Below are 16183 nucleotides of genomic sequence, written 5' to 3'. Positions count from 1 at the left end.
GGAGCGCTGCATTTTCGGAAATCAATATTTGAGGCGTGCTGTACTATCGGAGATTTAGTACCGAGGGTGCTGCACTGTCAGAGGGTCAGTGCTGAGGGAGTGCCGCACTGTCAGAGGGTCAGTACTGAGGGTGAGCCGCACTGTCAGAGGGTCAGTACTGAGGGAGTGCTGCACTGTCAGAGGGTCAGTGCGAGGGAGTGCCGCACTTTCAAAGGGTCAGTGCTGAGGGAGTGCCGCACTGTCAGAGGGTCAGTACTGAGGGAGAGCCGCACTGTCAGAGGGTCAGTACTGAGGGAGTGCTGCACTGTCGGAGGGTCAGTGCTGAGGGATTGCTTCACTGTAGGGGGGGTCAGTACTGAGGGAGTGCCGCACTGTCAGAGGGTCAGTACTGAGGAGTGCTGCACTGCCGAAGGGTCAGTGCTGAGGGATTGCTTCACTGTAGGGGGGGTCAGTACTGAGGGAGTGCTGCACTGTCAAGGGTCAGTACTGAGGGAGGCTGCACTGTCAGAGGGTCAGTACTGAGGGAGTGCTACACTGTCAGAGGGTCAGTACTGAGGGAGTGCTACACTGTCAGAGGGTCAGTACTGAGGGAGTGCTGCACTGTCGGAAGATAAGTAGTGTGGGAGCGCCGCACTGTCGGAGTGTCAATGCTGAGAGAGTGCTGCACTGTTGGAGGATCAGTGCTGGGGGAGTGCCGCATTGTTGGAGGGTCCGTAGTGAGGGGGTGCCGCACTGTTGAAGGGTCTGTGCTGAGGGATTGCTTTACTGTAGTATGTCATACGGAGGGAGTGCCACACTGTCGCAGTGTTTGTACTGAGGGGTGCCGCACTGTCGGAGTGTTAATGCTGAGGTAGTGCCGCATTGTTGGAGGGTCAGTGCTGAGGGAGTGCTGCACTGTCAGAAGGTCATAATGAGGGAGAGACGACTGTCGGAGTGTCAGTACTGACGGCATGCCGCACTGTCAGAGGGTCAGTGCTGAGGGAGTGCCGCACTGTTGGATGGTCAGTACTGAGGGAGTGCTGCATTGTCGGAGCGTCGGTACTGAGGGTGCTGCATTGTCGGAGGTCATACTGAGGGGGTGCCGTACTGTCGGAGTGTCCATGCTGAGGACTGCCTCACTGTCGGAGCATCAGTACTGAGGGAGCGCTGCACTGTCAGAGGGTCAATACTGAGGGAGTGCCGCACTGTCAGAATGTCAATGCTGAGGGACTGCCTCACTGTCGGAGGGTCAGTACTGAGGGACTGCAGCACTGTCAGCAGGTTAGTACTGAGGAAGTGCCGCACTGTGGGAGGGTCAGCAGTGGGAGAACACCACACTGTCGGAGAATCACTACCAAGGAAATGTGGTACTGTCAGAGGGTCAGCACTGCAGGAGCGCTGCATTTTCGGAGAATCTAACTGAGGATGTGCTGTACTATTGGATGATCAGTACTGAGGGAGGAGCGCACTGTCGGACGGTCAGTACTGAGAGAGTGTTGCTCTGTCCGATGGTCAGTACTGAGGGGACGCCGCTCTGTTTAAGTGTCAGTGCTGAGGGAGTGTTACATTGTCAGAGGGTCAGTACTGAGGGAGTGCAGCACTGTCGGAAGATAAGTAGTGAGGGAGCGCCGCACTGTCGGAGTGTCAATGCTGAGAGAGTGCTGCACTGTTGGAGGATCAGTGCTGGGGAGTGCCGCATTGTTGGAGGGTCCGTAGTGAGGGGGTGCCGCACTGTTGAAGTGTCTGTGCTGAGGGATTGCTTTACTGTAGTAGTGTCAGTACGGAGGGTGCCACACTGTCGCAGTGTTTGTACTGAGGGAGCGCCGCACTGTCGGAGTATTAATGCTGAGGTAGTGCCGCATTGTTGGAGGGTCAGTGCTGAGGTGCTGCACTGTCAGAAGGTCAGTAATGAGGGAGAGACGGACTGTCGGAGGGTCAGTACTGACGGCATGCCGCACTGTCAGAGGGTCAGTGCTGAGGGAGTGCCGCACTGTTGGATGGTCAGTACTGAGGGAGTGCTGCATTGTCGGAGCGTCAGTACTGAGGGGGCTGCATTGTCGGAGGGTCAATACTGAGGGAGTGCCGTACTGTCGGAGTGTCCATGCTGAGGGACTGCCTCACTGTCGGAGCATCAGTACTGAGGGAGCGCCGCACTGTCAGAGGGTCAGTACTGAGGGAGTGCCGCACTGTCAGAGGGTCAGTACTGAGGGAGTGCCGCACTGTCGGAGTGTCAATGCTGAGGGACTGCCTCACTGTCGGAGGGTCAGTACTGAGGGACTGCAGCACTGTCAGCAGGTTAGTACTGAGGAAGTGCCGCACTGTGGGAGGGTCAGAAGTGGGAGAACACCACACTGTCGGAGAATCACTACCAAGGAAATGTGGTACTGTCAGAGGGTCAGCACTGCAGGAGCGCTGCATTTTCGGAGAATCAGTACTGAGGATGTGCTGTACTATTGGATGATCAGTACTGAAAGAGGAGCGCACTGTCGGACGGTCTGTACTGAGAGAGTGTTGCTCTGTCCGATGGTCAGTACTGAGGGGACGCCGCTCTGTTTAAGTGTCAGTGCTGAGGGAGTGTTACATTGTTGGAGGGTCAGTATGAGAGAGTGCAGCACTGTCGGAGGGTCAGTATTGAGGGAATGCCGTACTGTCGGATGGTACTTACTGAGGGAGTGCCTCACTGTCAGAGGGTCAGTACTGAGGGAGTGCTACACTGTCGGAGGATCAGTATTGAGGGAATGCTGTACTGTCAGATGGTAGGTACTGAGGGAGCGCAGAACTGTCAGGGTCTGTACTGAGCGAGAGATTCACTGTCAATACAGTCAGAACTGAGGGAGTGCCGCATTGTCGGAGGGTCCACACTAAGAAAGTGCCGCACTGTTGATGGTCAGTAATGAGGGGGAGCGCTGTGCTGTCAGAGGGTCAGTAATGATGGAGCGCCGCGCTGACAGAGGGTCAGTACTGAGGGAGTGTCACATTGTTGGAGGGTCCGTAGTGATGGAGTGCCGTACTGTCAGAGGGTCAGTACTGAGGGAGCGCCGCACTTTTGGAGTGTCAGTGCTGAGGGAGTGCCGCACTGTTGAGGGTCCATAGAGAAGGAGTGCCGCACTGTCGGCATGTTAGTGCTGAGGGAGCGCCACACTGTCGGAGTGTTAGTGCTGAGGGAGTGCTGCACTGTTGCTGTGTTAGTACTGGGGGAGTGCTGCACTGTCGCTAGGTTAGTACTGAGGAGTGCCGCACTGTCGGAGTGTTAGTGCTGAGGGATACCGCACTGTCGGAGCGTTAGTGTTGAGGTAGTGCCGCACTGTCGGAGTGCCAGTGCTGAAGGAGCGCCACACTGCCATAGGGTCAGTACTGAGGGAGTGTCGCACTGTCAGAGGGTCAGTACTGAGGGAGTGCCGCACTGTAAGAGGGTCAGTACTGAGGGGAATGCCGCACTGTCAGAGGGTCAGTACTGAGCGAGTGCTGCACTGCCGAAGGGTCAGTGCTGAGGGATTGCTTCACTGTAGGGGGGGTCAGTGCTGAGGGAGTGCTGCACTGTCGGAAGATCAGTAGTGAGGGAGCGCCGCACTGTCGGAGTGTCAGTGCTGAGAGAGTGCTGCACTGTTGGAGGATCAGTGCTGGGGGAGTGCCGCATTGTTGGAGGGTCCATAGTGAGGGGGTGCCGCACTGTTAAAGGGTCTGTGCTGAGGGATTGCTTCACAGTAGTAGTGTCAGTACGAAGGGAGTGCCACACTGTCGCAGTGTTTGTACTGAGGGAGTGCCGCACTGTCGGAGTGTTAATGCTGAGGTAGTGCCGCATTGTCGGAGGGTCAGTGCTGAGGGAGGGCCACACTGTCGCAGGGTTAGTACTGAGGGAGTGCTGCACTGTCAGAAGGTCAGTAATGAGGGAGAGACGGACTGTCGGAGTGTCAGTACTGACGTCATGCCGCACTGTCAGAGGGTCAGTGCTGAGGGAGTGCCGCACTGTCGGAGTGTCAGTACTGACGTCATGCCGCACTGTCAGAGGGTCAGTGCTGAGGGAGTGCCGCACTGTTAAAGGGTCAGGACTGAGGGAGTGCCGCACTGTTTCAGGGTCAGAGGGTCACAGTACGTGGGGCGCTACACTGCTGCCGGGTTAGTACTGAGGGAGCACCCACTGTGAGAGGATCAGTACTTAGAACATACAGTGCAGAAGGAGTCCATTCGGCCCATCGAGTCTGCAGCAACCCACTTAAGCCCTCACTTCCACCCTATCCCCGTAACCCAATAACCCCTCCTAATCTTTTTGGACACTAAGGCAATTTAGCATGCCCAATCCGCCTAACCTGCACGTCTTTGGACTGTGGGAGCAAATGGGAGCACCCGGAGGAAATCCACGCAGACACGGGAAAACGTGCAGACTCCGCACAGACAGTGACCCAGCGGGGAATAGAACCTGAAGGAGCGCCGCAGTGTCAATGGATCAGCACTGAGGGAGTGCCACACTGTCAGAGGGTCAGTAGTGAGCGAATTCCGCTCGGTCAGGGGGTCAGTACTGAGGGAGTGCCGCACTGTCAGAGGGTCAGTACTGAGGGATCGCCGCACTGTCAGAGGGTCAGTACTGAGGGAGTGCCGTACTGTTGCAGGGTCAGTACTGAGGGAATGCCGCACTGTCAGGGGTCAGTACTGAGGGAGTGCCGCACTGTCAGAGGGTCAGTACTGAGGGAGTGCCGCACTGTCAGAGGGTCAGTACTGAGGGAGTGCGCACTGTCAGAGGGTCAGTACTGAGTGAGCACCGCACTGTCAGAATGTCAGTACTGAGGGAATGCCGCACTCTCAGGGGTCAGTACTGAGGGAGTGCCGCAGTCAGAGGGTCAGTACTGAGGGAGTGCCGCACTCTCAGGGGGTCAGTACTGAGGGAGTGCCGTATGTCATAATATACCACAAGTATATGATGGTGCAGAGATATGACACCACGCCTACAATGTATCCTCCTCAAACTCTGACGCTATGATTTTGACCTGGTCTATACCCCGGGCAAGGAGCTCGCTGTGGCCAATGCGCACCCTCGCTCCATCACCACGCTGTGCGAGCAGTCGGACTTCATCTGCCAGATCGACGCCCAATGTTGAATTCTGCGCATCCAACTTTCCGGCCACTGACAAAAGGTTCGTACAGATTCGTCATGTAACGGCCAGGGATCCTCTACTCCAACGGGTCATGCGCCATCTCACAGACGGTTGGCAAAAGGGCCAGTACCCACAGTTCTATATATAAAAGACGATCTGGCAGAGGTCGATGGCATACTGATGAAACTGGACAGGATAGTCATACCACAGAGTATGCGAGAGCTCGTCCTCGGCCAACTCCACGAGGGTCACCTGGGGGTGGAAACGTGTCGCCGGCGAGCTCGAGAAGCAGTATATTGGCCTGGCATCAGTCAGGATATCGCCAACACTGCCCTCAATTGCCCAACGTGCCAACGGTTCCAGCCGGCTCAGCCCAAAGAGACTTTGCAGCCGCATGAACTGGTGTCCTCCCCAAGGACCAAGGTTGGCATTGATCTCCTCCATGCAAATGGTCGGGACTACGTCCTCCTCGTGGACTATTTTTCTAACTACCCCGAGGTGGTCAGACTGAATGACCTCACATCAGCAACAGCTATCAGGGCATGCAAAGAGACCTTTGCCCGTCATGGCATTGCACTTACGGTCATGACCGATAATGGCCCGTGCTTCTTCAGCCAGGAGTGGACGGACTTTGCCTGACAGTACAATTTTACCCACGTCTCTTCAAGCCCCCACTACCCCCAGTCGAATGGGAAAGCTGGAAAAGGGGGTCCACATTGTCAAACGACTGTTGTGCAAAGCGGCTGATTCGGGTTCAGATTTTAACCTGGTGCTGTTAGCCTGCAGGGCGACTCCTTTGTCCGCTGGCCTATCCCCAGCACAGCTCCTAATGAACCGCACACTATGGAGGATGGTGCCGGCTATCCACATCCCGGACCTTGACAATTTTCCGGTCCTGCAATGAATGCAACAATCTCTGGCCCAATGCAAGTCGGCGTATGACGGCCACGCCACAGATCTCCCTGCTCTGGTCCCTGCTGACCGAGTTCGGTTCAGCTACCTGACGGTGGCTGGTCTGCCACGGCTGTGGTGCTCAAGCAAGTGGCCCCCAGATCATTCCTCGTTCGCATGCCTGATGGCTCCTTTCTTCGGCGTAATAGGCGGGCACTGCGGCTGCTTCCACGCCCGCCACCTGACCGTGATGTCCCGCCGCCTGCTGGTTCCTCAGGACACACCCTTCCAATAGGTCACCGATCTGCCGCTTCTTTTGCCACCCTCTACATTGTATGCAGCTCCGCCCATTCCAGTGCAGGCGGCCCCTGACCCACCCTTGCGGCGGTCAACCAGAATTTGTCGCCCACCACAGAGACTGAATTTATAGACACTGGGCGCGATTCTCCCAAAACGGGAGAAATCGTAAGGCTGGCGTCAAACCCGGGCGGGTTTTACGGCAGCGCGCCCCTTCCCGACCGGGAACCGATTCTGGTCCCCGGTCGGGGCTAGCAGCCCGACGCCGTAAGCTCCGGCATCACGGGCTTAACGAATTTCGTTAAGCCCGCTTGCCGGAGTTAGCGCCGGCTGACGCGTCATATGACGTCAGCCGCGCATGCGCGGATTGGAAGACTCCAACCCGCGCATGCGCAGATGACGTCATCGCGTATTTGCGCGAAACCCGCGCATGCGCGGGCCGGGATGCCCCTCAGCCGCCCCCGAATGGATACTGCGGGGCGGCGGAAGGAGAAATAGTGCGCGGGCATCGGGCCCGCTGCCCGCGATCGGTGGGCACCGATCGCGGGCCCATGGCACCCTTGGCACGGCCGTGGTACGGCCGTGCCAATCGGTGCCATGGTTATAAAAAGCGAGTTGTTCCCGCCGTTTTTACGAACGGCCAGACCAGGTGTGTTTGCCGTTCGTAAAAACAGTGTAAAGGGCTGGGACTTCGGCCCATCTATCAGCTGTGAATCGCTGCCGGCCGTAAAAAAACGGCGGCAGCGATTCGTGTCGGGAGTTGGGGGGGGGAGAATAGCGGGAGGGCGGGAAAAATGTCGGGAAGGCCCTCCCGCTATTCTCCGACCCGTCGTGGGGGGCGGAGAATCGCGCCCATTGTTTCTTCCTAATTTGTTGTATGCACTCTATCTGCACGAGACACCTTCCCATGTAAATACGTTCACGTATTTTGTATATAGTCAGGCTCCTACCCATGTAAATACGCTCACATACTTTGTACATAGTCAGGCTCAAACACACACTCACTATTTTTGACATATACACATTTTGTAAAAGGGGGGAGATGTCATAATATACACACAAGTATATGATGGTGCACAGACAGACATTGATTGCACACAGGATGACCAATGAACACACAGAACACAGCAGCCAATCACACGCCAGGACACGGCCACTATAAAGCCAGAGGGCACTAGTTTTCCCCTCTCTTGGGATGCAGCCTCTGAGACAGTCAGAGCCTGTGAGCAACAACTAGAACATCCACCATGTGGTAGTGAGATAGTCTGGTCAGGTTAGCCTCAGGTCTCCAGTCAACTCAGCATAGTGTCAACCCACAGTTAAAGTATGTTTAATAGTTAAGAGTTTAATAAAATAGAGTTGCATTTCTTCAAGTGTCTCTCCCACTGCTATGGTAAATGCAGTCCTCGCAGACCCAGCATACCCAACACTGTTGCAGGGTCAGTACTGAGGGAGTACCGCACTGTCAGAGGGTCAGTACTGAGTGTGTGCTGCACTGTCAGAGGGTCAGTACTGAGGGAGTGCCGCACTGTCAGGGGGTCAGCATTGAGGGAGTGCCGCACTGTCAGAGGGTCAGTACTGAGGGAGTGCCGCGCTGTCAGAGGGTCAGTACTGAGGGAGCGCCGCACTGTCAGAGGGTCAGTACTGAGGGAGAGTCGCACTGTCAGGGAGTCAGCATTGAGGGAGTGCCGCACTGTCAGAGGGTCAGTACTGAGGGAGTGCCACACTGTCGGAGGGTCAGTACTGAGGGAGTGCTGCACTGTCGGAGGGTCAGTACTGAGGGAGCGCTGCACTGTCGGAGGGTCAGTACTGAGGGAGAGCCGCACTGTCAGAGGGTCAGTACTGAGGGAGAGTCGCACTGTCAGGGAGTCAGCATTGAGGGAGTGCCGCACTGTTGCAGGGTCAGTACTGAGGGAGTGCCGCACTGTCAGATGGTCAGTACTGAGGGAGTGCCGCACTGTCAGAGGGTCAATACTGAGGAGTGCTGCACTGTCAGAGGGTCAGTACTGAGGGAGTGCTGCACTGTCAGAGGGTCAGTACTGAGGGAATGCCGCACTGTTAGAGGGAGTTAAGTTGATGCGATGGTTTGTCACCCTGGTCACTGTGAGCAGGTTTTAACAAAGACGGAAGCTGATATTTTTGCACAGGCCGCACAATGTCCCGCTGAGTCTGACATCACGGAAAATATTGGTTTCTGTACTTTCGCAAGTTGTGAGTCAGAGTAACGGGTGAAATCTGAGAGTTTCCAACCACCAAGAAGCTCGATGGGGAACTGACAATGCTGGTGTGAGGAACGGTCATATTAATATCTCACCAATTAACAACTACAGAGTGGGGCCTCAGGATGCTGAGAGAGACAGAGGGAGAGTGAGAGGGAGACTGCGAGAGAGAGAGAGAGACAGAGCGAGACAAAGAAGAGAGGCTGAGAGAGAGAAAATGAGAGACAGAGAGGGAGAAAGAGAAGACAGAGACAGGGAGAGACAAAGAGGAGGGAGACTGAGAGAGAGACACAGAGAGAGAGAGAGATGCAGAGAGAGAGTGAGAGACAGAGAGAGACAGACAGACAGAAACAGAAGGCGAAGGAGAGAAAGGTAGAGAACAGGGAGAAAGAGAGTGAGATACAGAGATGGAGAAATAGAGATAGAGAGACAGAGAACGACACAGACTCAGAGACAGACAGCGAGAGAGAGAGACAGGGAGAGAACACAGAGACAGAGAGGCAGACAAGAGAGACAGAAAGAGACAGAGAGAGACACACAGAATGTCCTGACAATGAATGTAATGCTCACCATGACTTTGTTTTTTGAGTGACATTGTGCAGGGTGTCAGTCAGGGCAAGCAAGTGTTAAAAGTCAGACCCAAAGAGAAATTTGCTTAAATACTCGCATTGTAAAGTTATTTGCATTAAATGTAAATTAGAGAGAGCAAGTCTGCAACCAAAACATTTACAAATAATTGAGAACTCCAGTTCACTTACTGGCAGAGAGGGAAGTACAGGAAATGAGGGAGGGGTGCAGGAACGGAGGAATTTATCAGAGTGTTACAGTGAGGGGTGTGGGATATATCAGAGTGTTACAGTGAGGGTGTGGATTATATCAGAGTGTTACAGCGAGGGATGTGGGTTATATCAGAGGTGTGACAGCGAGGGGTGTGGGATATATCAGAGTGTTACAGTGAGGGGTGTGGGTTATATTAGTGTTACAGTGAGGGTGTGGGATATATCAGAGTGTTACAGTGAGGGGTGTGGTTATATTAGTGTTACAGTGAGGGGTGTGGGATATATCAGAGTGTTACAGTGAGGGGTGTGGGATATATCAGAGTGTTACAGTGGTGGGTGTGGGATATATCACAGTGTTACAGTGAGGGGTGTGGGATATATCAAGTGTTACAGTAAGTGATCTTGGATATATCAGTGTTACATTGAGGGGTGAAGAATAGATCAGAGTGTTACAGTAAGGGATGTGGGATATATCAGTGTTACAGTGAGGGGTGTGGGATAATAATCAAGAGTGTCACAGCGAGGGGTGTGGGATATATCAGAGTGTTACAGTGAGGGTGTGGGATATATCAGAGTGTCACAGTGAGGGGTGGTGGGATATATAAGAGTGTTACAGTGAGGGGTGTGGGATATATCACAGTGTTTACAGTGAGGGGTGTGGGATTATCAGAGTGTTATAGTGAGGGGGGTGGGATATATCAGAGTTTTACAGTGAGGGTGTGGGATATATCAGGGTGATAACTGTAGGTGGTGTGGGATATATCAGAGTGTTACAGGGAGGGGTGTGGGATATATCAGAATGTTACAGTGAGGGGTGTGGGATATATCAGAGTGTTACAGTGAGGGGTGTGGGATATATCAGAGTGTTACAGTGAGGGGTGGTGGGGTATATCAGAGTGTTACAGTGAGGGGTGTGGGGTATATCAGAGTGTGACAGTGAGGGGGTGTGAGATATATCAGAGTGGTCACAGTGAGGAGTGTGGGATATATCAGAATGTGACAGTGAGGAGTGTGGGATATATCAGAGTGTGACAGTGAGGAGTGTGGGATACTATCAGAGTGTTTACAGTGAGGGGTGTGAGAATATATCAGAGTGTTACAGTGAGGGGTGTGGGATATATCAGAGTGTTACAGTGAGGGGTGTGGGATATCTCAGAGTGTTACAGTGAGGGTGTGGGAAATATCAGTGTTACAGTGAGGGGTGTGGGATATATCAGGGAGTTACAGTGAGGAGTGTGGGATATAATCAGAGTGTTACAGTGAGGGGTTGTGGGATATATCAGAGTGTTACAGTGAGGGGTGTGTTGATATATCAGAGTGTTACAGAGAGGGTGTGGGGTATATCAGAGTGTTAAAGTGAGGGGTGTGGGCAATATCAGAGTGTTACAGTGAGGGGTGTGGATATATCAGTGTTACAGTGAGGGGTGTGGGATATATCAGTGGTTACAGTGAGGGGTGTGGGAATTAGTCAGAGTGTTACAGTGAGGGGTGTGGGATATATCAGAGTGTTACAAGTGAGGGGTGTGGGATATACCAGAGTGTTACAGTGAGGGGTGTGGGATATACCAAAGTGTTACAGTGAGGGATGTGGGATATACCAAGTGTTACAGTGAGGGGTGTGAGATATATCAGAGTGTTACAGTGGGGGGTGGGGGATATATCAGAGTGTTACAGGTGGGGGGTGGGGGATATATCAGAGTGTTACAGTGGGGGATATATCAGTGTGACAGTGAGGAGTGTGGGATATATCAGAGTGTTACAGTGAGGGGTGTGGGATATATCAGAGTGTTTTGAGTGAGGGGTGTGGATATATCAGAGTGTTACAGTGAGGGGTGTGGGATATATCAGAGTGTTTTGAGTGAGGGGTGTGGGATATATCAGAGTGTTACAGTGAGGGGTGTGGGATATATCAGAGTGTTACAGTGAAGGGTGTGGGATATATCAGAGTGTTACCAGTGACGGATGTGGGGGTATATCAGAATGTGACAGTGAGGAGTGTGGGATATATCAGAATGTGACAGTGAGGAGGTGGGATATATCAGATGTGACAGTGAGGAGTGTGGGATATATCAGTGTTACAGTGAGGGTGTGGGATATATCAGAGTGCAACATTGAGGGGTGTGGGATATATCAGTGTTACAGTGAGGGGGTGTGGGTATATCAGAATGTGACAGTGGGGGTGTGGGATATATCAGAATGTTACAGTGAGGGTGTGGATATGATCGAGTGTTACGTGAGGGGTGTGGGATATAGCAGGAATGTGGACAGTGGGGGTGTGGGATATATCAGATGTGACAGTGAGGAGTGTGGGGATATATCAGAATGTGACAGTGAGGAGTGTGGGATATATCAGGAATGATACAGTGACGGGTGTGGGATATATCAGAATGATACAGTGGGGGTGTGGGATATATCAGAATGATACAGTGAAGGGTGTGGGATATATCAGAATGATACAGTAAAGGGTGTGGATATATCAGAATGATACAGTGAAGGGTGTGGATATATCAGAATGATACAGTGAAGGGTGTGGGATATATCAGAATGATACAGTGAAGGGTGTGGGATATATCAGAATGATACAGTGAGGGGTGTGGGATATATCAGAGTGTTACAGTGAGGGGTGTGGGATATATCAGTGTTACAGTGAGGGTGTGGGATATATCAGTGTTACAGTGTGTGGTGTGGGATATATCAGAGTCTTACAGTGATGGGTGTGGGATATATCAGAGTGTTACAGTGGGGGATATATCAGTGTTACAGTGGGGGGGTGGGATATATCAGTGTTACAGTGGGTGGTGGGGGATATATCAGAGTGTTACAGTGGTGGATGAGGGGTTAACCGAGTGTTACAGTGAGGAGTTGGGGATATTCAGTGTTTTACAGTGAGGGGTGTGGGATATATCAGAATGTGACAAGTGAGCAGTGTGGGATATATCAGTGTTACAGTGAGGGGTGTGGGATATATCAGAGTGTTACAGTGAGGAGTGGGGATATATCAGAGTTTGTCCCCCTCCCTACCTCTCATTTGTGGGGTCCGAGCAGTTGAGTGGATATTTGAGTTCGATGATTGTACCGTCCTTATCCTGAAGGACATTCTCTTGCTCTGTGTAGTACTGGACCAGCTCTGAGAGAGTCGCAAATTTCTCTCCGCCGTATAGATCATAATAATCCCCCGTATTCTGGATTCGAATGTGCGTCACCTGCTCACCGACACTAGAGAGAGAGTTTGGAATGGAAGCCAGTGTTACTGGCCTGACACAGGGCTGCCTAGAGGGTTGTAGGGGGCGTAACCAGAGTGGCAGGCCTCTCTCCTGTGTATGTGTCTCTCTATCCCTGTCTCTATCAACCGACTCTCCCCCCCCTCTCCCCCCCCTCCCTCTCATCCCCCCCTCTCTCCCCCCCCTCTCTCCCCCCCCTCTCTCCCCCCTCTTCTCTCCCCTCCTCCTCTCTCCCACTCTCCCTCTCTCACCCTCTCTCCCGCTCTCCCCCCCTCGCTCCCCCTCTCTCCCACACTCTCGCCCTCTCTCCCACCCTCCCTCCTCTCTCCCCCCCTTCTCTCACCCTCCTCCTCTCTCCCACTCTCCCTCTCTCACACCTCTTTCCCGCTCTCCCCCCATCGCTCCCCCACTCTCCCCTCTCTCCCACCCCCCTCCTCTCTCCCTCTCTCCCCATCTCCCTCTCTCACCCTCCTTTCCCGCTTCGCATCCCCCCTCTCCTCTCCCCCCTCCCCCCTCCCCCCTCCCCCCTCCCCCCTCTCTCCCCCCCTCTCTCCCCCTCACCCTCTTCCCATGTCTCTCTCTCTCACCCTCTTTCCCCGCTCTCCCCCTCTCTCCCACTGTAACTCTCTCCCTCTCTACCCCTCTCGCCTTCTCCTCTCCCTCTATTCCTCTCTCACCCTCTGCCTGCCTCTCTCCTCTCCCCCTCTCGTTATCTTCTTCTCCCTCAGCTCCCACTCCCCTCTCCACCTCTACTCCTCTCCTCCCCACTCCCTCTCTCCGCTCTCCCCCTCTCTCCCGCTGTTCCCCTCTCAGGCTCTCACCGTCTCTCCACGCCTCGCCCACCCTCTCCCCCTCTCTGTGGCTCCTCTCTCCCCCAATCTCAGTCGCTCCCTCTCTCTCTCCCTCTAACTCTCTCTCTCTCCTCCCTTCCTTTTCCTCTCTGTCCCCTCTCGCCTCCATCAACCTCTCACGTGCTTTGTCTGGCTGGAGGGGGTTACAAAGATAGGGAGGGTTGTAGGGCTGGAGGAGGTTGCAGAGATAGAGATGGTTATATTGGCTGGTGAAGGTTCATGGGATAGGGAAAGCGTTTTAGGGGCTGGAGACAGTTATGGAGATAGGGAGGGGTGTAGGGGATGGAGGAGGTTACAGATAGGGAGGATGTAGGGCGGGAGGAGGTTGCAGAGATAGGGAGGGGTGTAGGAGCTGGAGAAGGTTACAGAGATATGGAAGGGTGTAGGGACTGGAGAAGGTTGCAGAGATAGGGAGGGGTGTAGGCACTGGAGAAGGTTGCAGAGATAGGGAGGGGTGTAGGAGCTGGAGAAGGTTACAGAGATATGGAAGGGGTGTATGAGCTGGAGGAGGTACAAAGATATGGAAGGGTGTAGGAGCTATAGGAGGTTGCAGTGATAGGGATGGTTGCAGGGAGCTGGAGGAGGTTACAGAGCTAGGGAGTGTTGTAGGGACTGTTGTAGGGACAGAGTTACAGGCATAGGGAGGGTTGTGGGGCTTGAGCTGTTTTCAGATAGAGGGAGGGTTGTAGGGACTGGAGGAGGATAGCGAGATTGGGAGGATTGTCGGGGCTGGAGGAGGTTGCAGAGATTGGAAGGGTTGTAGGGATTGGAGGAGGATAGCGAGATAGGGAGGGTTGTCGGGGTTGGAGGAGGATACAGAGATCGGGAGAGTTATCGGGGCTGGAGGAGGATACAGAGATCGGGAGAGTTGGTGGGGCGAGAGTAGGTTACAGAAATGTGAAGCTTAATGATATGGGGAGAGTTGTTTGCGCTGTGGGATGTTACAGGGATAGAGAAAGTTGTCAGGGCTGGAGGCGATGACTGAGATGGGGTTGCATGTGCTGAGGAGCTTACAGAGATAGGGAGAGGTGTAGGAGCTGGTGGAGATTACAACGGGAGAGGTGTAGGAGATTACAAAGGGAGGAGGTTTGAGAAAGAATGTTGTGTTTTGAGGAGGTTATAGAGATAGGGAAGGTTATCGATGCTGGAGGAGGTATGAGATATGGCGAGCTGTTGGGATTGAGGAGGAGTTACAGAGATATGGAGGTGTTTGAGAAGGCTAATGCGGATTACAGGGATAGGGAGGTTTCATTGGTTGGGAGGATTATCTTGGATGGAGGATGTTACAGATATAGCGAGGGTTCTAGGGCTGGAGATGGTTTCAGAGATAGGGAGGGGTGCTAGGTCTTGAGAAGGTTATTGTGTTAGGGAGGGTTGTAGGGCCTGGAGTAGGTTGCAGAGATAGAGACGGTTATAGTGGCTGGTGAAGGTTCATGAGATAGGAAGGGTTTTAGGGGCTGGAGACAGTTTAGAGATAGGGAGGGATGTAGGGGCTGGAGGAGGTTGCAGAGATAGGGAGGGATGGAGGGGCTGGAGGAGGTTGCAGGAGATAGGGAGTGTTGTAGGGGCTTGAGGAGGGTACAGAGATCGAAGGGGTGGAGGGGCTGGGAGGAGGTGACAAAGATAGGGAGGGGTGTAAGCGCTGGAGGAGGTTACAGAGATAGGGAGGGTTGTATGGGCTGGAGGAGGTTACAGAGATAGGGAGGGTTGTATGGGCTGGAGGAGGTTGCAGAGATAGGGAGTGTTGTATGGGCTGGAGGAGGTTGCAGAGATAGGGAGGGTTGTATGGGCTGGAGGAGGTTGCAGAGATAGGGAGTGTTGTAGGGGCTGGAGGAGGTTACAGAGATCGGAAGGGGTGGAGGGGCTGGAGGAGGTTACAAAGATAGGGAGGGGTTGTATGGGTTGGAGGAGGTTACAGAGATAGAAAGGGGTGTAGGGGCTGGTGAAGGTTACAGAGATAGGAAGAGTTTTAGGGGCTGGAGGAGGGTTACCGGGAGATAGGGAGGGTTGTCGCTGCTGGAGAAAGTTGCAGACATAGGGAGGGTTGTGGGGGCTGAAGGAGGTTACAGAAATAGGGAGGGGAGAAGGGGCTGGAGGAGGTTACAGAGATAGGGAGGGGTGTTGGGGCTGGAGGAGGTTACAGAGATAGGGAGGGTTGTTGGGGCTGAAGGAGGTTACAGAGATAGGGATGGTTGTTGGGGCTGAAGGAGGTTACAGAGATAGGGAGTGTTGTTGGGGCTGGAGGAGGTTACAGATAGGGAGGGGTGTTGGGGCTGGAGGAGGTTACAGAGATAGGGAGGGTTGTTGGGGCTGAAGGGGGTTACAGAGATAGGGAGTGTTGTTGGGGCTGGAGGAGGTTACAGAGATAGGGAGGGTTGGAGGGGCAGGAGGAGGTTACAGAGATAGGGAGGGGTGTAGGGGCTGGAGCAGGTTACAGAGATAGGGAGGGTTGTAGGGGTTGGAGGAGGTTGCAGAGATAGGGAGGGTTGTCACTGCTGGAGGAGGTTGCAGGGATAGGGAGGTTTGTGGGGGCTGGAGGCGGTTGCAGAGATAGGGAGGATTGTTGGGGCTGAAGGAGGTTACAGAGATAGGGACGGTTATAGTGGCTGGTGAAGGTTAGAGATAGGAAGGGTTTTACGGGCTGGAGACGGTTCCAGAGATAGGGAGGGGAGTAGTGGCTGTTGAAGGCTAAAAAGATATGAAGGGTTGCAGAACCTAAGAAGGTAACAGACATAGGGAGGGTTATTGGGACTGGAGGAGGTTACAGAGATAGGGAAGGTGTGGGGTCTGGATGAGGTTACAGAGATAGGGAGGGGTGTAGGGGGCTGGAGGAGGTTACAGAGATAGGGAGGGGTG

General features: G+C 53.7%; 1 protein-coding gene across 2 annotated transcripts in view; it reads right to left on the bottom strand.

Annotated features, from left to right (window-relative positions):
* Positions 1 to 16183, bottom strand: part of ptpn6 (protein tyrosine phosphatase non-receptor type 6) — a 108847-nt gene that overhangs the window by 59503 nt on the left and 33161 nt on the right. For both annotated transcript variants that reach the window (XM_038822348.1, XM_038822350.1), the window contains exon 3: positions 12277 to 12471. In XM_038822348.1, coding sequence (XP_038678276.1) covers positions 12277 to 12471 — 195 coding nt within the window. The remainder of the gene's footprint in view (positions 1 to 12276; positions 12472 to 16183) is intronic.

This window comes from Scyliorhinus canicula, chromosome 16 (genome assembly GCF_902713615.1).
Source record: "Scyliorhinus canicula chromosome 16, sScyCan1.1, whole genome shotgun sequence".
NCBI lineage: Eukaryota > Metazoa > Chordata > Chondrichthyes > Carcharhiniformes > Scyliorhinidae > Scyliorhinus > Scyliorhinus canicula.
This window is presented reverse-complemented; position numbering and strand designations above follow the sequence as displayed.